Raw genomic sequence first — 23029 nt, 5'->3', positions numbered from 1 at the left:
TTAGCAGGCGGAAGAGAAGGCGCGCCCAAGCTCAAGTGGTTGAGGCGGTGTAGCGAGTTTCGTTTCCCCGAAGGATCCTGGCGCCTTATCTGGGCTCTGACCGCCTCCTTTCTTGTGCTGCCTGGAGCTGCCCTGCGCGAGGGCGTGAGGAGATCCCCCTGGACTGCCAGCCCGGGTTCGGGCGTGGAAAATATTTCTCAGTTCCTCTCCTCACTATTCCCGACACTGCTAACCCTCTTCCGAAGTGTGGGTTTGCCTCAGGCCCAGTCAGCGCCGACGCGCCCAGCAGAGTTTTTGTGATAGCTAATAACCAGGAACGATAAATAGTAAGTTCCAGTTACAGATGTGAGGTCCGGAAAGATTAAGTTACCTGCTCTAGGTCAAACAGACTTTGCTGAATGAATGACAGGTGACAGGATAGCTACTGGGTAAGAGGAAATGGGAAGTGTAACTTCCTTGAAACCCACATGAAAAAAGTAGTTCAAGAAACAGATTTTGTGTTGAATATAATTAATATTCTATGATTTACTGAAGGGGAAAAAACCCTTTAAGATTCAGAACAAGTTGAGAATTCTCTCGGCAAATGATCTGTGTCCACTTTCCTTCTACAACTAGAGTATTTATTTATTGGGTATCTAAAAATAAACTACACATTTTCTTCTGGATTACAGTGAGGAAAATAAGCCTTTTCTACAGGAAGGATGAATTTTGCTGTTATTTGAAATTTATATACATGTCCTCCCCCTCTCCACACAGCAAGCATTTGACAAAGTGACCGAATACTGGTGATATTTATGTGATCTAGAGCTACCTAGTAGGGTTAAAAGTCACTACATTATATCAACTAAGTGCCCTAAACAAGTTTCATTTCCCCAGTTTATAGTATCCACGTTAGCAAGTATTTTAAAATGGCGTTTTTCTTATCTCCAGCATTTTTCTTCATGCAACTTAAGCAGAACTCAATCTTAAATTATTCAACTTAAAGAATGATAAAAGCTGTATTAGAAAATGTGACTTTCCTTTAAGCAAGCTGATGTAATTGAACTCTTGCAGTCTTAATCCCAATTTTGAGACAGATGCCTTGAAGTGCCATTCTTTCCTTTAGGGTTTTGTTGGTTTTTTTTTTTTTTGATGTTTTATTTTTTTTTTCAAAGAATAAAACATACCCATCCCCGACTCCTATGCATACACAAACATTTATGAATTTACACCCTTACTCCCACTTTTTATACAAATAGAAATGTAATATACTCATGGTTCAGTTATCTTTCTCTTTTCGTTATATTTGGTCAGTTCTTTGAAGACAAAGTATCTGCAAGTATTCTCAAAGTGTCACAATTTCCCATAGAAAATTTACCTTGAACTCAACAGACTTGAAAATAATACACAATAAATGGTGTGTTTGCAGCCAAATTTTTATGAGGCTAAATTGTAGCATAATCATATATATAAATTATATACATTATAATTACATAATTAAAATTTGAAATCAGAAGACTGAACCAATACTACGCTTTCCTTGATACAAAAGAAGTGGCCAACAGAAATCATTTTTTCCTTTTTTTTTTTATTTTTTTTTATTTTCCCACTGTACAGCAAGGGGGTCAGGTTATCCTTACATGTATACATTGCAATTACAGTTTTTCCCCCACCCTTTCTTCTGTTGCAACATGAGTATCTAGAAATAGTTCTCAATGCTATTCAGCGGGATCTCCTTGTAAATCTATTCTAGGTTGTGTCTGATAAGCCCAAGCTCCCGATCCCTCCTACTCCCTCCCCCTCCCATCAGGCAGCCACAAGTCTCTTCTCCAAGTCCATGATTTTCTTTTCTGAGGAGATGTTCATTTGTGCTGGATATTAGATTCCAGTTATAAGTGATATCATATGGTATTTGCCTTTGTCTTTCTGGCTCATTTCACTCAGTATGAGATTCTCTAGTTCCATCCATGTTGCTGCAAATGGCATTATGTCATCCTTTTTTATGGCTGAGTAGTATTCCATTGTGTATCTATACCACACCTTCCGAATCCAATCATCTGTCGATGGACATTTGGGTTGTTTCCATGTCCTGGTTATTGTGAATAGTGCTGCAATGAACATGTGGGTGCAAGTGTCTCTTTTAAGTAGAGCTTTGTCCGGATAGATGCCCAAGAGTGGGATTGCAGGGTCATAGGGAAGGTCTATGTATAGATTTCTAAGGTATCTCCAAACTGTTCTCCATAGTGGCTGTACCAGTTTACATTCCCACCAGCAGTGCAGGAGGGTTCCCTTTTCTCCACAGCCCCTCCAGCACTTGTTATTTGTGGATTTATTAATGATGGCCATTCTGACTGGTGTGAGGTGATATTTCATGGTAGTTTTGATTTGCATTTCTCTTATAACCAGCGATGTTGAGCATTTTTTCATGTGTTTGCTGGCCATCTGTATATCTTCTTTGGAGAAATGTCTATTCAGGTCTTTTGCCCATTTTTCCATTGATTGATTGGTTTTTTTGCTGTTGGGTTGTATAAGTTGCTTATATATTCTAGAGATTAAGCCCTTGTCAGTTGCCTCATTTGAAACTATTTTCTCCCATTCTGTAAGTTGTCTTTTTGTTTTCTTTTGGGTTTCCTTTGCTGTGCAAAAGCTTTTCAGTTTGATGAGGTCCCATGGGTTTATTTTTGCTCTAATTTCTATTGCTTTGGGAGACTGACCTGAGAAAATATTCATGATGTTGATGTCAGAGAGTGTTTTGCCTATGTTTTCTTCTAGGAGTTTGATGGTGTCCTGTCGTATATTTAAGTCTTTCAGCCATTTGGAGTTTATTTTTGTGCATGGTGTGAGGGTGTGTTCTAGTTTCATTGCTTTGCATGCAGCTGTCCAGGTTTCCCAGCAATGCTTGCTGAATAGACTTTCCTTTTCCCATTTTATGTTCTTGCCTCCCTTGTCAAAGATTAATTGACCATAGGTGTCAGGGTTTATTTCCGGATTCTCTATTCTGTTCCATTGGTCTGTCTGTCTGTTTTGATACCAGTACCACACTGTTTTGATGACCGTGGCTTTGTAGTATTTCTTGAAGTCTGGGAGAGTTATGCCTCCTGCTTGGTTTTTGTTTCTCAGGATTGCTTTGGTGATTCTGGGTCTTTTGTTGTTCCATATAAATGTTTGGATTGTTTGTTCTAGTTCTGTGAACAATGTCATGGGTAATTTGATAGGGATTGCATTGAATCTGTAGATTGCTTTGGGTAGGATGGCCATTTTCACAATATTGATTTTTCCAATCCAGGAACATGGGATATCTTTCCATTTCTTTACATCTTCTTTGAAGAAATCATTTTTTTTCATCCACTCTCAATTCATACCAAGAAACACAGCTGAAGTTTACTAATCAGAAGTTATGGTTAATGGAATTATTCTTATTATTTATACATGTATCTGCAGAAATTAGTATGTGACGACTAGTTTCTTGTAATTATCCTAACGTGGTTAATAACATTGGCTTAGATCATTAATATAGCTGTATCTTTTTTAACTTAAGGTTAACATGAAACTGAGTGATAGTTGAAATAACTGAAATTTTGAGTAATACCTGGTGATAGCTCTTCAAGGTAACCTACTTTCTCATATATTCATAATTTAATAACTTCCATTTGCTTTTTTAAGGGACCAATCTCATCTATTTATGTGTTTCTTTTTAAATTATTTTTTCCACTTTTAAGGAGAAATAATTGATATATAACATTATATTAGTCCAAGGGGTACAACATAATGATTTATGTTTACATTGCCAAAAGAATTACCACTATCAGTTAAACATTCATTATGTCAATAGTTACATTTTCTTTTGGTTTTGTGTTTGTTTGTTTGTTTGCTTTTTAGGGCCATACCTGCAGCACATGGAAGTTCCCAGGCTAGGGGTAAAATCAGACCCACAGCTGCTCACCTATACCACAGCTATAGCAAGGTAGGATCCGAGCCACGTCTGTGACTTACACCACAGCTTGCGGCAATGCTGAATCCTTAACCCACTGAGCAAAGCCAGTGATCAAACCTGCATCTTCATGGATACTAGTTGGGTTCATAACCTGCTAAGCCACAGTGGGAACTCCCACACTTTCTTTTCTTGTGATGAGAACTTTAAAGATCTACTCTCTTAGCAACTTTTACATATACAATTCAGTATTGTTAATAGTAGCCACCATGCTGTACATTACATTCTCAGAACCATTTTATAACCAAAAGTTCTTACTTTTTTGATCACCTTCACCCATTTTCTCCACTCCATGTCCCTCACTACCAATCTGTTCTCTGTGTCTATGAATTAAATTTTTTTAGATTCCATATGTTATTGAGATCATACGATATGTCTGACTACTTCTCTTATCATAATGCCTTCAGGGTCGATCTGTATTGACATAATGGCAGGATTTCCTTTTTTATGGTTGAATAATGTTCCATTGTATATCTATATCTATACATCTATATCATATCTACATTTGTATATCTTAGATTTTTCTTTACCCATTTATCCATTGATGGACACTTGCATTTAGGTTGTTTCCATGTCTTGGCTATTGTAAATAATGCTGCACTGAACCTGGGGGTGCAAATACCTTTCTGAGATAATAATTTTGTTTTCTTTGTGTGTGTGTGTGTGTTTATGTATCCAGAATTGGAATCCTGAATCATATAGTAAGTTTTACTTTTAATTTTTTGAGGAACTTCTGTATTGTTTTCAATAGTGGCTGCATCATTTGCATTTCTACCAACAGTGCTGTTGGTTTCTTTTATTTTAAAAGATTTAGTGTAGTTTATAATGGTTACAGTATATAATTGAGATATAACTATATTATGTAATAGAAGTATAATTAACATTAATATAACAGCAGAAAATTTACTTTGGAATTTCGCTTGTGGCCAGCAGGTTAAGGATCCAGCATTGTCACTGGCTTGGACTGCTGCTGTGGCATGGGTTTGATCTCTGGCCAGGGGAGTTCCACATGCTCTGGGTGTAGCCAAAAAATAAAAAGTGAAAAAAAAATTATCTTGAAGAAAGGTAATTCAATCAAAGAACTTATGTAAAACCTATTGCAGTTTAGCTCCATAAGGAACTCTTAAGCATATGGACTCATTTCTTTTTCTTATACTCTTTTTTAAAATTTTGAAACAAACAAAACATGGTTTAAAGCGTAGTAAGTTGGTCTCATAAGTTCTCTTAGCATTTTTTTTTTTTTTTTTTTGTCTTTTTGCCTTTTCTAGGGCCCCTCCTGCAGCATATGGAGATTCCCAGGCTAGGGATCTAATTGGAGCTGTAGCCTCCGGCCTACACCACAGCCACAGTGATGAGGGATCCAAGCCACGTATTCGACCTACACCACAGCTCACGGCAATGCCTGATCCTTAACTCACTGAGCGAGGGCAGGGATCAAACCCTTAACCTCATGGTTCCTAGTCAGATTCATTAACCACTGCGCCACAACGGGAATTCCTCTCTTAGCATTTTCAACATTTCTATTAAGAAGTCGAAAAACTTTTTTATAGTAGTGGAGAATCACATTTTGGTGTCAATCATAAGTGCTGTTAAGTAATCAAGCTTTGTGAAATATACTTACCTGCTCTCATAAATAATATTTCTAACCGTCAGACTCATTAAAAAAGCCTTTAAGGGAAGAACTTTAAGCTGCAGATTAAGCATGTTTAATTAACAATTTTTTCCTTTCTTTCAAAGCAAAAGATTTATTGAAATTCCAGATTGCTCTTTTACAAATGGACAAACCGATCCTAAAATTTATATTGAAATTCCAGATTGCTCTTTTACAAATGGACAAACCGATCCTAAAATTTATATGGAAATGCAAAGGACATCAAATAGGCCAAGTCACTTCTTTTTATAAAAGAACTACAAAGTTGGAGGATTAACACTATTCAAATTTAAAACTATGGTTGATCCTTGAACATGTGGGGTTAGGGGCACCAACCCCCCTCTCTGCTACAGTGAAGTTGAAAGGCTGTGTATAACTTTATAGTCAGCCCTCCAGATATGCCATTCAGCCCCTGTCAGTTCAGCCAACCAGGGATTGTGTAGTACTGTAGCATACATTTAGTGAAAAAAGCCTGCGTATAGGTGGGACAGTTCAAAACTGTCTTTTTTTGTTTGTTTAATAAATTTTATTGCAGTGTAGGCGACTTAACAATGTTGTATTAGTTTCAGGTGTACAGCAAAGTGAGTCAGTCATACATATACATATACATCCATTCTTTTCAGATTCTTTCCCATATAGGCTATCACAGAGTATTGAATAGATTTCCCTGAGCTATATGGTAGGTCCTTGTTACTGATCGATTTTGTATATAGCAGTGTGTATATGCCAGTCCCAACCTCCCAATCCCTCCCTCCCCGCAGCATTTCCCCTTTGGTAACCATAAGTTTGGTTTCAAAATATTTGAGTTTGTTTCTGTTTTGTGAATAAGTTCTTTTGTATCATGCTTTATTAGATTCCACATATTAGTGATCTCATGATATTTGTCTGACTTCATTTAGTATGATAATCTCTAGGTCCATCTATGTTGCAGCAAATAGCATTATTTTGTTCTTTTTTATGACTGAGTAGTGTTTCTTTGTGTGTATGTACTACATCTTTTTAATTCATTCATCTGTTGATGGACATTTAGATTGTTTCCATGTCTTGGCTATTATGAATAGTGCTGCAGTGAACATAGGGGTGCACATATCTTTTTGAATTATAGCTTTGTCTGGATATATGCCCAGGAGTGGGATTGCTGGATCATATGGTAGTTCTATATTTAGTTTTCTTGTTTTTTTTTTTTTTTTGGCTGCACCTGAGGCATGTGGAAGTTCCCGGGCCAGGGGTTGAACCTGCACCACAGCAGCAACCAGAGCCACTGCAATGACAGTGCTGGAGCCTTAACCTACTGTACCACCAGAGAACTCCTATATTTAGTTTTCTGAGGAACCTCTATACTGTTCCCCATAGTGGCTGCACCAGTTTACATTCCCACCAGCAGTGTAGGAGGGTTCCTTTTTCTCCAAACCCTCTCCAGCATTTATTACTGCAGATTTTTTGATGATGGCCATTCTGACTGGTGTGAGGTGTTATCCCATAGTTTTGATTTACATTTCTCTAATAATTAGTGATGTGGAGCATCTTTTAATGTGTTTCTTGGCTGTCTGTCTTATTTGGAGGAGTATCTATTTAGATCTTCTGACTTTTTAAAAAATATATAAAGCTGTATGAGATATTTGTATATTTTGGAGATTAATCCCTTGTCAGTCACTTCGTTTGCAAAGATTTTCTCCCATTCTATGGGTTGTCTTTTTGTTTTTTAAAATAGGTTCCTTTGCTCTGCAAAGCTTTTAAGTTTAATTAGGTCCCATTTGTATATTTTTGTTTTTATTTGCATTACTCTGGGAGGTGGATCCAAAAAGATATTGCTGTGATTTATGTCAAAGAGTGTTCTGCCTATATTTTCCTGTTAAGAGTTTTATAAAACTGTATAAGGGCCAACTCTATAACCATTTTTACTAAGGCTACAGTAATCAAGAGATGTGGTAGAGGAATAAAGGTAGAAAATAGACATGTAGATCAAAGGAACAGAACAGAAATTCCAGAAATAAACCCTTTCAGAAGTTCCCATCGTGGCTCAACAATAACGAGTCTAATTGGTATCCATGAGAGTTTGGGTTTGATCCCTGGCTTCACTCATTGGGTTATGGATCTGGCATTACCATTAACTGTGGTGTAGGTAGCAGATGGGGCTCAGATCCAGCTTTGCTGTGGCTGTGGTGTGTAGGCTGGCAGCTGTAGCTCTGATTAGACCCCTAGCCTGGGAACTTCCATATGTCACGAAAGTGGTCCTAAAAAGCAAAAAGAAAGAAAGAAGGGAAGGAAGGAACAAAAAGAGAAAAGAAAGGAAGGAAGGAAGAAAGAAAGGAAGAAAGAAACCCTTTCATCTGGTCAATTGATTTTTCAACAAACATGTCAAAGGAATTCAGTGAGGAAAAGACAAGCTTTTCAACAAATGGTTCAGGAACAACTGCATATCTACCTGTAAAAATAACAACAAAAACCTTGAACCTGTATCTCTCACCACATACAGAAATTGACTTTATTTATTTGTTTGTTTGTTTGTTTATTTTTGCTTTTTAGGGCCATACCTGTGGCACATGGAGGTTCCTAGGCTAGGGGTATAATTGGAGCTGTAGCCACCAGCCTATGCCACAGACACAGCAATGTGGGATCTGAGCCTGGTCTTTGACCTACACCATAGTTCACCGCAATGCCAGATCCTTAACCCACTGAGCAAGGCTAGGGATTGAACAGAATTGACTTTAAATGGACCTAAGTGTAAAACCAAAAAGCAGAAGAAAATAAAAAATCTTCGTGATCTTATCTATCATAGATGACCTCAAAATCACAATTCATAAAGTAAAGAATATTTTAAGTTAGATTTTATAAAAATAAAAAAATTGCTTTTCAAAAGACATCCTTAAGAAAGTGAAGATAGGAGTTCCTATTGTGGCTCAGTGGGTTAAGAACCCGATGTAGTGTCCATGAGGATTTGGGGTTGATCCCTGGCCTCCCTCAGTGGGTTAAGGATCTGGCATTGCAGGGGGGTTGCAGTGTAGGTCACAGACACAACTTCCATCTGGCATTGCAGTGGCTGTGCTGTAGGCTGGAAGCTGCAGGTATGATTTGACCCCTACCCTGGGAAGTTTTATATGTTGCAGGTGTGCCATAAAATGAAAGAAGGTGGGAGGGGGGAGAAGGAAGGAAGGGAGAGAGGGAGGAAGAGAAAAGAAAAGAAAGAAAAGAAAAAGAAAAACAGAAAAAAAGACAAGCTACAGACCAAGAAGATATATTTGCAAATTACCTATCTAGTAAAGGATTTGTTTCCAGAATATAAAGAATGCTTACAACTCAATGATAAACAGCTAAATAATCCATTTTTAAAATGAATAAAAGATTTCAATAGACATTTCATCAAAAAGAAGATATGTTCATGGCTAATAAGCACATGAAAAGATATTCAGTGTCATATGTATTTAGGGAAATGCAAATTAAAACCACAATGAGATGCTACTATATACCTACTCGAATAGCTATAATGAAAAAGATGACGATACCAAGTGTTGGCAAGGTTTTGGAGAAATTGGGACCCTTGTATTTTGCTGGTAGGAAGGTAAAATCTTTCAGCCACTTTGGAAAACAGTTTAATAGTTTCTTAAAAGGTCAAACATAGACTTATCATTTATCCCAGCAATTCCTACCAATGAGAAATGAATGTATAAGTTCATCCAAAGATTTGTATACAAATGTTCATGGCAGGAATATTCATAATAGCTCAGAACTGGAAGCAATCCAATTGTCCATCAACTGGTGAGTGAATAAAGCAAATGTGATATATCCATATAATGGAAAACTATTCATCAATAAGAAGGAATGAACTTCTGTCATATACTACATATGGATGAACCTCAAACACATCATTAAGAGAGAGAAGGCAGACACAAAAGGCTACATAATATATGATTCCATTTATATGAAATTTTTAGAAATTGCAAACCTACAGAAACCAAAACCAAATCAGTGGTTGCCTGGGACTGGAGGTGGGAGTGGGGATTTACTACATATGAGCTCAAGGGAACTTTTTGCAATTACTGAAATGTTTTAGAATTGGATCATAGTAATGGTTGCACAACTATATACCTTTACTAAAAATACATTGAATTGTATACTTTAAAATGGCAAATTCTGTAGTATGTAAATTATACCTATAAAAAGCTGTTCAAAAAATTATACATTGTGTCAGGTTTAATGAGAGATGAAGAACCAGTAGATTATATATATGCCTTGTATGTATCCATTGTTTGTATGCAGGCATATATATATATAGTTTATTATGGGAAATTGGCTTATGCAACTGTGGGGACCAGTGAAGCAAGTCCAAGATCTATAGGGCCAGCTGTCAGGAAAGGGAGAGAGTTAGGGTGGGGAGAGCAATTGTAGACCTAGCTGTTATTTGGAGTCTGATTCAGGACATGCCTAAAACTTTTTAAAAGGACTTCCGCAGCTGAGTGAGGCCCACACGGATTATCTCCCTAGATTAATGTCAATTTTCCAGGGACTTGAATTATATCTGGAAAATCTCTTCACAGCAGCTCTACATTAGTGTTTGACTGAATAACTGGGAGAAGGTGTGTGCATGATATAAAAAGCTGCTGTCCTCCCTTCAGTGTTTGTAGTTCAGCCTAAATTGACATATCAAAACCCCAGCACATACAAGTATTTTGTTTTCTATAGAAAGATAATTTGCTTTTACAAGCTAGGAGGAATTTCAGTTTGTTCATTGACTCACCCAAATGACATTTTTAGAAGAACTATTGTGTGCCAGACAATAGTATAGGCTGCTCTCTCATTAAATAAATATTTACGTATTGACTGGCAGATAGAGATACTCAAATATTTGTTGAATTAACATGTCATCACTACATCACCAGGATTTTATTTATGCATATGGTATTTGTCTAGCTATTATCGTTTAGATGGAGTATCCTTTGTGCAGCCTCAAATAGCAAGGTTTCACATTTCTTTCTCCAGGCATACTCACAAAATTTTCACATCTTAACATTTTTTGCCAAGAATTTCCTGAAGGAAAAGTGCTGTCTATAAATAATGAATAGAGAAACAAGATAAATTATACTCCTGATTAGTTATAATATTTACAGGGAGGTTGCTATGGAGACACTTGAAGACTTGATCCGCCTTTGAGAGCGAGTGTTTATATAAATCCGCTTTCCAGCAGATCCAAATTTCGTTTTCCACAGTTTGAAGATCCTAATTCCCTGCCCCTTCCAAGGGAAGGCAGTTAGGTAAAAAATTTCATTCATCTCCACCTACTTGAGTAATGAATTATTGTTGTGACAGGTAATCCTAATCTGTCCCTGCTCAGCAACCGCCTCTCCCGGCAGCATTTACCCAGCAGCAACCGCAACAGTTTCCACGGCGACAACTTTGTTTCTACTCGGCAGAGGATCGCCTAGCAGTAGCCAGAGGGGTTCCTGAAGTTTCACCCGTCGTTTTCACTCCTTTCATCTTTGGGAAAGTTCACCGAACAGTTCGCTCTTATCTGAGCATCCGGAAACTAGTGAAAACAATCAGACAGGTACTTCCTAGTCCTGGGCTTTTCTCTTCACTTCTCTCCCAGGCCAGGGGATTTTGAATTGAGTGCCAGCAGAAATGGTCTCTTTCAAGGCAGGAATTTCCAAATTGTGTGGGCATCCCACCACATGCTGTTGATTTCACAGTTAATTTTTCAGCATTTATATGACATACTAGACTTCTTTTAGTATGCATATTTTTGCTTGATCACAGTTTGGCTTTCTAGAAGGTAACAAAACTTAGATACAATATTGATGTTTAAAAATATTAATGGTATATCAGCTTTTGGGGAAGAGGAATTCGACCTCAACAACTGAATTTTGTTGTAGTGATTTACATCTTAGGGGAAAATTTGAACCCAGAGTTTGAGAAACATAAGAATATTTGGAGAGCATCTAATCCTGTTCCTTAATTTAATTCATGAGGAAATTGAAACCCTCACTCACCAGGAAGTGACTAACTTCATTTTTTCATAGCAGTGAGTGGTAGAACACCAACAGGAATACCTGGCCTTTGAACTCAACTGCCATTTTTGGGAGAAAGATCTAAAGAGGCTTAGAATTTTTGGTATTGATATGTAGGATGTGTTATGTGTTATAAGGAGGCTAACTTTTCCTCTCAGAGTACAGAGTATTTTCATCTTTAGGGAACCAAGATGTCAGATCCAAATAAAGCTGCCATTGCAGCAGAAAAGGAGGCTCTGAACTTGAAGTTACCTCCCATTGTCCGACCCCCTGAAGACATAGGTGTTGACACACCAACGCAAAGTAAGCTGCTGAGTTACAGAAGATCCAAGGAGGAGCAGAAGACAATTAATCAGTTAGTGTAAGTAGTGTATTAGTAAATTATCCTTGTTTGGAAGTTGAGTGAAATTATTAGTGTTTGTATTCTCATAAAAAGTTTAACTTTGTAGATTGTTCTTGGACAAAATACCATCTTCAAATTCAGTTAGGAAAACAATTGAAAAAGTAATAATGATAGTAAATGTTATAGAGTGTTTAAAGGGTTTATTCTAAGCATTTTAAAATGGTTTTACCTATACTTCTCATGACAACCCTATTAGATGGGTACTATAGTTATCTCTGTTTATAGATGAATAAACTCAATGCAGAGAGGTTAAATAAATTGCCCAAATTCACACGGTTGGGGTTTGGACCCTGACAGTCTGGTTCTAGAGTTCACATACTTTGAACACCATGCTATTCCTCCTCTTGATATATTATAACCATACCGTTTCCTGAAAATAAAACCAAATAACTGGGCCTCTACAAATAACATTGCATTTGAGCAAATACTTGCACTTGATTTTTTTTTATACAAAAAAATATATTCCAATGTCCTGCCCTTTCCCTCCAATTTAGTGGAAATTAAAATTAATTTAGGTACCAGCTTTCAAAGGCTGTAATAAGGATGGTTTGATTCATTTCAGCAGTTACTGAGATTTTCCTAGGTACTTGACTGCTGGGCTGTGGAGATAAAAAAGAAGAAAAAGACATGAAGCTCATTTGTAAGATTAGAACCTTACACTGAACTATAAAACAAGGAGTTTCTCTCTGGTGGATTTCTGCTTCTCTTTCTGCACTCTCTTTCCCTTTTTGGCCTGCCTCATTTATACGTATTTTTGCAAATTAAACTTTGTGACAAAGTTATAGTCTCCGTTACATTGTTGATTATTATATTGTTATTAGTTAAAATAATTTAAATTTTAATTTTACTTTCCTTACAATTAAACAAGTCTATTAATCATATAACTTCTTTTTTTGTGTGTGTGCTTTTTTTTTTTTTATGGCCACACATGGGGCATAGGGAAGTTCCCGGGCTAGGGGTCTAATTGGACCTACAGCTGCCAGCCTACACCAAAGCCACAGCAACGTGGGATCTGAGCCTCGACTGTGACCTACACCACAGCTCACGGCAATGTCAGATCCTTAACCCACTGAGTGAGGCCAGGGATCGAACCCGCAACCTCATGGTTACTAGTCATATTCGTTTTTGCTGTACCACAAAGGGAACTCTCATATAACTTCTTTAGATTTACATTTTTATTAGGCTAACAATTTTTGAATTGTACTTAAACCCAAATTTATAAGGTATATTAACTAATGGCAGATACATGTATTGTTAGATACCCTTTACCTATTTCATTTTGAAGACCCTACTCAATGTTTCAGTAGACTTAGAGAATAGAGAAAGGAATTTCTTAGAAGTTACTTATTGTTCTTGTTCCAAAACCTTTCATTATCTCAAACTGTCATATAAACCTACTTGTAGTTCTATGAGTACATTTTTTTTTATGTGTAGTGAAAAATAATTTTCACAGTTGCTCCCTGCAGTTTCCTTTGCTGCACAGTATTTATCTGCCTAAATACTTAAACTCGTTCTTCAAGGCTTAGTTTATGAATCACCTCCTCTGGAAAGCCTTCTCCTAATCGCTTTGTGCAGCTTTAACCCTTCCTGCATATTTCTCTTACATCTATTTAACAGATAATGAAAGTGTCTACTATTACTAAGACTGTGCTTGTTGCTGGCAAGACCATAGAGAACACAACAAAAAAGACTGTAGTCTTTCAAAAGCTACATTCTGGTGGGAAGAGGAAGAGAGTAAACCTATTAAGGAAAAAAGTGTTACCCTTTTAGATGATGATAGGTACTATGAGGAAATAAAATAGTGGTATAGAGAATCACAGGGAAGATGTTCCTAGGAAGCTCTCAGGAAAGTCCTGTGGAGATGATATTTAGAGATCTAAAGAATAAGAAGCTTGTCATTTAAATAGAACATGGGAACACCACTTTAGCAAAGGGGATAGCAAGCAATGAAAGCCCTGAAATGCGATTGCTTTCAGTGTGTTCTAGGAATTGACAAAGATTAATGTCACTAGGGTCTGGGAAAGAGTAGTATTAGGTGAAGATGGAGAGAAAGGCAGAGACAGGTTGTAGGTCACAATAAGAAATTCAGGTTCCATTTTAGGTGCAATGTAAGCCACCGAATTTTTCTAAACTGGCAAGTGACATGAAATTCAATTTCATTAAGAAATACCACTTTGGGAATTCCCATTGTGGTGCAATGGGTTAAGAATACAACTGCAGCAGCTTGGCTGGCTGCAGTGGCCTGGGTTTGATCCCTGGCCTGGTGCAGTGGATTAAAGGACCGGCGTTGTGACAGCTATGACATAGGTTGCAGCTGTGGCTCGGGTTCAATCCCTGGCCCAGGAATTTCCATATGCCATGGTCATAACATTAAAAAAATAAAATAAAATCACTCTGGTTATTTGGAATAAACTGAGATGGAGAAGAATAGGGAAAGAATAGAAAGAAACAAAGAGACCAAGTAGGATGCTTTTGCAGTAGCATAGATGAGAACTTAGCACTGGCTTGGATAAGACTAGAGATAGTGGAGGAGGAGAGAAGTACATTTATAGAGGATGTTGTTCTGATCCAGAATCAATAGGACTTGCTATTGGATTGGCTTTGGTAACAAGGTAGATGAGAGTGTCTTTAAGAATTGGAAGTTTAGGAGATGCAGGGAGTAAAAAAATCAATTCTCTTTTGGAGTTGAGGTGCCTATGTCAAGGACAGGGGTTGAACTGGCATCCTCATGAATCCTAGTCAGGTTTGTTAACTGCTGAGCCAGGAAGGGAACTCCCACTCTTAGTCTGTTTTAATAAATAAAGAATGTCTAGAATGTGAGAGAGAAAATTTTCACTCTGCACTGGTTAGCAACACCTGGAATTTTGGGGGCATACTTCAAGAGGGACTTTGATAAACCATTATAGCTACTGAAGGAAGTGAGGAATTTTTAAACTATTTAATTTGAAGGAAACTGATTGGATTAATGGGTATTGACTCTGGCATTAGACAGGCCTGAGTTCATATCCCATCATTGCAGCTTATTAGCCATGTGAATTTGGCAAGTCAAGTAACTTTACTTATATTCATCTTCTTATCTGTAAGATGGGGATAATTATAGTGACCTCTAAGGATATCTGTGAGAGTTAAAGGATATCCATGCATATAAAAATCTTAAGCGAATGCCTAGAACATAAAAAGTTCACCATAATGGGTGACTTTTATTGACAGGAATGGTTGAAGAAACTGGATAGACATCACTAAGTTTGGGAAGGATAACATAGAAGAAGATTATGAATTTTTAAAAATATAACTCCAGAGAATAGAAGTTACAAGGATATAACTCAAGAAATTTGTTTCTAAGAATATGAGCTAGCTGACAGTAAATTGTGCTACCTCAGAAAGTCATGAGTGTCATTCCCCTCTCACCCATCCTGGGGTACAACTTGATATTTTTGAGAGTATTCATGCATCAAATAAGGGACTGAAAAATCTTTTCAGTCATGCAAAATGCAAAAATCTTTTCCAAATCCACTGTTCTGATCATTCATTCTACAGATATTTATTCACCTTGATGGATACTGTCTAAGTGGTGTATGGATAGCACAGTAAGAAAAACAGACATTTTTGGGGGCAGCCTCAGGCATATGGAATTCCTGGGCCAGGGTTTGGTCCGAGCCTTGGTTTCGACCTAAGCCAAAGCTGCAGCAACACTGGATCCTTAACCAGCACAGGCCAGGGATTGAACCCGCATCCCAGTGCTCCTAAGACACCACCAATCCCATTGTGCCACAGCAGGAACTCCCAGACATGATCTTTGTCTTTATGGGTTTAACAGATTATGCTTTTATGGTAATGGTGGCCATCCCTTTCTGTTCTTTTTTTTTTTTGGCTGTGCGGGTAGCATGTGGAAGCTCCTGGGCCAGCAGCAGGGCCAGGGATTGAACCCATGCCACAGCAACCACCTGAGCTGCTGCTGTGACATTGCCAGATTCTTAACCCACTGAGCCACGAGAGAACTCCTAGCTATCCTTTCCTTGAAATTTCTTTTGGTTCTCTTTTTGCCTCTGATCATATCTCTTTTGCCTTCTTCATGTGTTCTTCCTCATTCCTATCACACTTGGCATCCTCCAATCTTCTTTCTTAGGTGTCTTTTCCTTTCCTTGTGTACTTTTTGCTTTGGCCATCTCTTCTAGTATATTTAGCCTTTACAAATTGATCGATTTGTCTTCCTGAAAATGTTCCCATGCTTAAAAACTCTCAGCGAACTCCCTATTGTCTATTAAATAAAAAAGCTTGCTATTTGAGACCCTTAGATAGATATTCCAATCCGCTTTTCCAAACTTAATCTCCATCTGGTTCCATAACTTCTGGGCAGATTAGATAACTCCTTATTCTCAATTTTTGCCTTGAGTGTTCCCTTGCCTTCCTATTTCTGAGAGTCTTTTTTCTTTCAGATCTATCTATGCAGTAAAACCACATATCCACCTGATATCCTCTTCTTCGTTGCAAGCTCATTGTGAATGCTAAATTGTTCACATATCCTTCACAGATACCTCTAGGGGGAAATGAACTTGTCCCTCCCCTGAACCATCAGGGTCCCATACTTTTCATGTGGCACTCTATCATCTTCCCTCCTTTGCAGTTTATAAATTCCTTGAAACTTGTTGCTGCTATATTTTAATAAAACCTAGTAGAGTATCTTGCAATATAAGTATGCAGTAAGTATTTGGTGACAGGTGAATGGATTATATGATGATATAACTTAAAAAAAAAGAAATTATATTTTATGGATGATACATTCCTCCATTCAAAACTGTTTATTGAGCACTCACTATGTGCCAGATATTGTTTTGAGCATTGGGGATAAGGCAATGAATAAAATCATCTACAAACATATAGTATGTCAAATGGTAAGTGCTACAAAGCAAGGTAAGTGAGGATAAAAGAATGTATAGTGAAGGAAGTGCTACTTAATATAATGGTTTAGGGAAGTCTTCTCTAACAGCGTGGCATTTGAACAAAGATAATACATATAAGAGCTCACATGCATCAGGATTAACTTAAAAATTGTCATGTTAAAATTGAAAAAATTTATTATTTCTTAGTCTCCTTTTATATTACACATGAATAATTTGAAAATTAAGAACTCATTGATAATGAATGAGATTTATTTCTTATTGAAAATTCAGGAGAATAAAGAACTTGAATATATCTTCTTTAAGTATAGTTGAAAAATGTTCAAATTGTAATGTTTTAATAACATATCTTAATGTTATATTCAGGAGAATCATATATTTTTCTAACTATAAATTTCAGAATTAAGGGAGCCAAGAGAAATTTAGATAGAACACTGGATAAAAGAACACCTTCATCACCGCAACCAGATTATCCTTCAACTGTAAGTTCATGTTTTCTCTTTGTACTATTTTAATTATTAATTCTTATTTTAAATAAATCCCGACATAACTAGTATTTCTGAAGAATAATATATATATTTTAAATGATGCTTTAATTAAAAATTTAAATGACTTAAAAACTTCTTGTTTTAATTTTCTCTTGTTTGCTTTTGACAGATGACCAGTGAAATTAAAAAGAAAGGAGTGAGTCCATTTATTTATATTTCTTGTTTTGAAAATGTTAAAGCACATTATTACAAAGTAGCTCCTTCTAAGACCACCTTCTAAATTCCATCATATAAAGAAATTTAGAAACAAACTATTTTCCTTGCCAAAAGGAACAAGCATGTCATGATGACATTGTGGGTTTTTTGAGTTAAATTTTTGTTTCCTTTCATTATTTGAGGATTGGTTGTAAGTATTTTTGTTCTTATTCCAAATAGCTGAAAAAAATATTCAAAGTGATAGTTATAAAGGAAATGCATCTCCCTTTTTATTGTCTTAATATTGATATAATAGTGGCTGCTTATTGAGAATCTATTGTATGTTACACTCTAGATGATAGAGATTTAAAAAAAAGACACTGACTGCATAGGTGACAACATGGAACTGTAGTGACATTGGTGGAAAGACGATAACATTTTTAATTTCCTTAACAGCAAAGGATATGGGAATTTACAGAGGTGGTTACACCAAAGAGGGATTTATGCAGCATGTTCCCAGATGGGTGTGTAGGCTTTCTAAATCCCTTAAAATTCTCACTCTGGAGTTCTCTTGTGGTGCAGGGCTTTAAGGATTGCTGTTGTCACTGGAGCAGCTTGGGTTGTTTTTGTGGTATGGATTTGATCCCTGGCCCAGAAACTTCCATATTCCACAGGCCTGGCCACAGGAAAAAAAAAGAAAGAAAGAAAAATTCCCTCTCTGGAGAGAGGGCTAAGGATACCTTCTTACAGACTGTGGATCCATGGAAGAACCTCATTTTAGCCATTCCAAGTTTTTTTTTGACATTTTAAAAATACTCTTCCTCCTTCTCCCTCTACCTTCCACCTTTTCTGGAGATTTTGGCTGTGGATTTGCCTCTTTGCTAGGTATGAGAACTGTATAAAACAACACTAAAACATTCATAGATATTTACTATGATGCTGGGTGAATTGCAAGATATTTTTGTGTGTATGTGTTTAGCACCCTCACTCTTCCTCTACAGTTCTTGCCTTTAGTGTCTACAATCTAAAATAGGGAGCTGGAGTTCCCGTCGTGGCGCAGTGGTTAACGAATCCGACTAGGAACCATGAGGTTGCGGGTTCAGTCCCTGCCCTTGCTCAGTGGGTTAACGATCCGGCGTTGCCATGAGCTGTGTTGTAGGTTGCTGACGAGGCTCGGATCCCGCATTGCTGTGGCTCTGGCGTAGGCCGGTGGCTACAGCTCCGATTCAACCCCTAGCCTGGGAACCTCCATATGCCGTGGGAGCGGCCCAAGAAATAGCAACAACAACAACAACAAAAGACAAAAAAAAAATAAATAAATAAATAAAAAATAAAATAAAATAAAATAGGGAGCTGGATATGAAAGTCATTTACTCCTGAACCTACCGCTCTTGGCAATCTGGGTTCTAGAAACTCTACCATTTTGTCATTAATGTCACCAGTGACCACTAGTTGCCAAACCTAAAGGATATGTTTTCAATATTTATCTTACTAGACTTCCAGCTGACTTTTTAAAAAACTTCGAACAAACAAACAAACAAACAAACAAAACCCAAAAACCAAAAAAACCCCAAAAAACCTTCCATGGCATGCAGAAGCTCCGGGGTCAGGGATTGAACCTGAGCCACAGCAGTGACAATGTTGAATCCTTAACTGCTAGGCCACTAGAGAACTCCAACACTTTTTACTTTTAAATAACTGGGCACTTATATCAGTGGAACAAAATAGATGACCCAGAAATAGACCCACACAAGGACAACCAACTGATTTTTTACAAAGGTGCAAAAATCAGTTCAATGGAAAAAGGATAATCTTTCAACAAATGGGGGTGGAGAAGTTAGGCCAACATAAAAAAGCAAAAGAAATAAACAACAACTTCCCTGAACCTCAGTGTTAACTTTGCACCTTGTACAGAAATTAAGTACAAATTTGTCATAGATTTAAACGTAATAAAAAACTATTAAAACACTTTTTGAAGAAAATCTAGGACTAAGCAAAGAATTCTTAGACATGATATCAAAAGCACAATCCATATTAAGGATCTACATGTAAGATTGGAATCCCTAAAACACCTAGAAGAAAGCATATATAGAACACTGTTCTACATAAGTCATAACTATTTTTTGGATATGTCTCCCAAGGCAAAGAAAAAAAAGCAAAAACAAACCAGTGGGTCCTAATTAAATTTAAAAGCTTTTGCACAGCAAAACCAATAACACAAATGAAAAGACAACCTTCTGAATGGAAGAAAATATTTGCAAATTATATGACTGATAAAGAGTTAATACCCAAAGTATATAAATAGCTCATACAACTCAATATCCAAAAAAAAAATCTGATTTAAAAATGAGCAAAAGACCTAAATAGACATTTTTCCAAAGAAAATATACAGATGGCCAATAGGCACCTGAAAAAGATTCTCTACATTTCTAATTATCAAAGAAATGCAAGTCAAAACTACAAAGAGATATTACCTCACACCTGTTAGAATGGCTATCACCAAAAAGACCGTAAGTAACAAATGTTGAATGGGAGCAGAGAAAAGGGAACCCACCTACACTGTTGGTAGAAATACAAATTGGTATAGCCACTATGGAAATAAATGTGGAGGTTCCTCAAAAAACTAAAAATAAAACTACCAATGTCCCAGCAGTTCCATGCCTGGGTATATATCCAAAGAAAACAAAAATGCCAATTCAAGAAGATACATGCATCCTAATGTTCATTGCAACATTATTTACAATAGCCAAGATACGGATAAGGAAGATGTGGGGGAAATGGAATACTACTCAGCCATGAGAAAGAATGAAAACTTTCCATTTTCAACAACATAGGTGAACCTGGAGGATATTACACCTAGTGAAATAAGTCAAATAAAGACAAATATTGTATGTTATCACTTATATGTGGAATTGAGAAAATAAAACAGATGAAGGAATATAACAAAATAGAAACAGATGCAGAGATAAAAAGAATAAACTCATGGTTACCAGTGGGAAGAGGGAAGAGTGGAGGGGAAAGATAGAGGTAGGGGATTAAGAGGTACAAGCTACTGTGTATAAAATAAATAAGATACAGGGATACATTATATAGCACAGGGAATATAGCCAATATTTTATCATAACTTTAAATGGAGTATAATCCATAAAAATTTTAAATCGCTATGTTGTACATCTGAAACTAATATATATTTTCAAACAACTATACCTCAATTAAAAAAGCACATTTGAGAGTTTCCATTGTGGTTCAGCGGTAACCAGCCTGACTAGTATCCATGAGGATGTGGGTTCCATCCCTGGCCTCACTCAGTGGGTTAAGAATCTGGTGTTGCAGTGAGCTGTGGTGTAGGTTGCAGATGTAGCTAGGATCTGGTGTTGCTGTGGCTGTGGCTGTGGTATAGGCCAGCAGCTGCAGCTCTGATTCAACCCCTAGCCTGGGAACTTCCATATGCTGCAGGTGTGGCCCAAAAAACAGCAAAAACAAAAACAAAAACAACCAAAAAAAAAAAAAAAAAAACCCCACAAATAAACCCACAATCCATTGAAAAACTCAATAAGTTACGTTTCATCAAAATTAAAAACTATTGGAGTTCCCTGGTGACCTAGTGATTAAGAATCCAGAGTTGTCACTGCTGTGGCTCAGGTCACAGCTGTGGCATGGGTTCAATCCTTGGCCTGGGAATGTCCGCATGGTTTATATATATATATAATGGTTTCTTTGTGGGTCATACTTCTGGATTAAATATTTTTATTCTGATAATATGTTATTTTTCACAATATTTTTATTCTAAAATGCTACCTTTGAATATATATAATTGAAATGCTACAATAGTTAGAACATTTAATTTTTTCTTATTACATTCTAGTTTGACTATATTTATTTGAAACAATGTGTGGAAAGTAGTCCCATAGTACCTATTCAGCAGGAATGGCTGGATCACATGTTAATGTTGATACCTGAGTCTTTAAAGGAAGGGAAAGAAAGAGAAGAACTCGTTCAAAGTCTCATAAGTGAGGTGTCAAGTGATTTTGAAAAAAGCATGAAGAGATATTTGGGTAAGTACCATTTAACACATGCCAGGCTTGCTTGTCCCCCTGCCTCTCAAAAGTGGAAATATGAATAATGAACATTATATGTTTAGTTATATGTATTTCTTAGATATTTAAAAGGTTTTAGGTCTATAATCTAGTCAGAGTCTTTGTAATTTAAGGGCACTTTTTAAACGGGTACTTTTTGTAATTTTTTCTGTGATTATTAACTAATAGCTTTTTAACTTTGTGCTTTGTCTTTATGGTTCTAGTTATAATATTTATAGATTGTAAAAAAATATTGATATGCTTGGGGAGTTTTATTAGGGATTTAACCTCTGCAATTTTTTTTTTTTTTTTTTTTTTTGGGGCCAGACCTGCAGCGTATGGAAGTTCCTAGGCCAGGGGTCAAATCTGAGCCAAAGCTGCTACCTATGCCACAGCCACTGGATCATTAACACAATAGGCCATAGCAGGAACTCCAACCTTTGCAATTTTTAATTGGATTAATTTTTTAAGTTGCCATACCAGTGACCTTTGAGTAGATAAAATGAAAAAAACTGAGAACTTATTAAATCTTTACTGTATCTGGATTCACCTCCAAAGTAGGGCCAAAATAGTGTCAAGATGTTGATTTTGTTTCAAATAGAGATTTTTTTTCTTATCCTCATTTTGGTGCATATTACTGTACTGTCCATTATCACAAGTTAGAAACTTTGATTTCACTTAGGTCTTGCAAGCGTTTTCAGGAAGTATTAATTCATATTTATTTATTTATTTATTTATTTATTTATTTATTTATTTATTTTAGTGAGGAGTGTTCTTGTGATACCTTCAGTGAAACGGTTTGAAGATGAAGGAGGCCCTTTGCCTGAATCTCCTGTGTGAGTAAAAAAATAGTACAGCATCTAGGTTTTGATAACTGATTGAAAATAAACTGATCTTTGGGAGTTCCCTTCCTGGCTCAGTGGAAATGAATCTATTATCCATGAGGACGCAGGTTCGATCCCTGGCCTTGCTCAGTGTGTTAAGGATCTGGCATTGCCATGAGCTGTGTTGTAGGTCACAGACACGGCTCAGATCTGGTTTTGCTGTGGCTCTGGTGTAGGTCGGCAGCTACAGTTCCAATTGGACCCCTAGCCTGGGAAACTCCATATGCTGCAGGTTATTAAAAAAAAAAGAAAGAAAGAACATAAACTGATTCTTATATTCAAGGTTCTAATTGTGAGCCACAAAGTTGTTTTGAAGACTTGCAAAAAAATAGTGCTGGAGTTCTGGTTATGGCGCAGCAGAATGAATCCAGCTAGGATCCATGAGGATGTGGGTTTGATCCCCGGCTGCACTCAGTGGGTCAGCTATCCGGCATTGCTGTGAGCTGTGGTGTAGGCTGACAG

At 36.9% G+C, this 23029-nt stretch overlaps 1 protein-coding gene across 1 annotated transcript in view; it reads left to right on the top strand.

Moving 5' to 3' along the window:
* Window positions 56-23029, top strand: part of DNAH12 (dynein axonemal heavy chain 12) — a 247107-nt gene continuing 224133 nt past the window's right edge. Inside the window, exons 1-7 of the mRNA XM_021069807.1 lie at window positions 56-326; window positions 10926-11163; window positions 11806-11984; window positions 17325-17406; window positions 17582-17608; window positions 21473-21662; window positions 22447-22519. Coding sequence (XP_020925466.1) covers window positions 11815-11984; window positions 17325-17406; window positions 17582-17608; window positions 21473-21662; window positions 22447-22519 — 542 coding nt within the window. The 5' untranslated portion in view covers window positions 56-326; window positions 10926-11163; window positions 11806-11814. The remainder of the gene's footprint in view (window positions 327-10925; window positions 11164-11805; window positions 11985-17324; window positions 17407-17581; window positions 17609-21472; window positions 21663-22446; window positions 22520-23029) is intronic.

This window comes from Sus scrofa, chromosome 13 (genome assembly GCF_000003025.6).
Source record: "Sus scrofa isolate TJ Tabasco breed Duroc chromosome 13, Sscrofa11.1, whole genome shotgun sequence".
In the NCBI taxonomy this organism is placed as follows: Eukaryota; Metazoa; Chordata; class Mammalia; order Artiodactyla; family Suidae; genus Sus; species Sus scrofa.
This window is presented reverse-complemented; position numbering and strand designations above follow the sequence as displayed.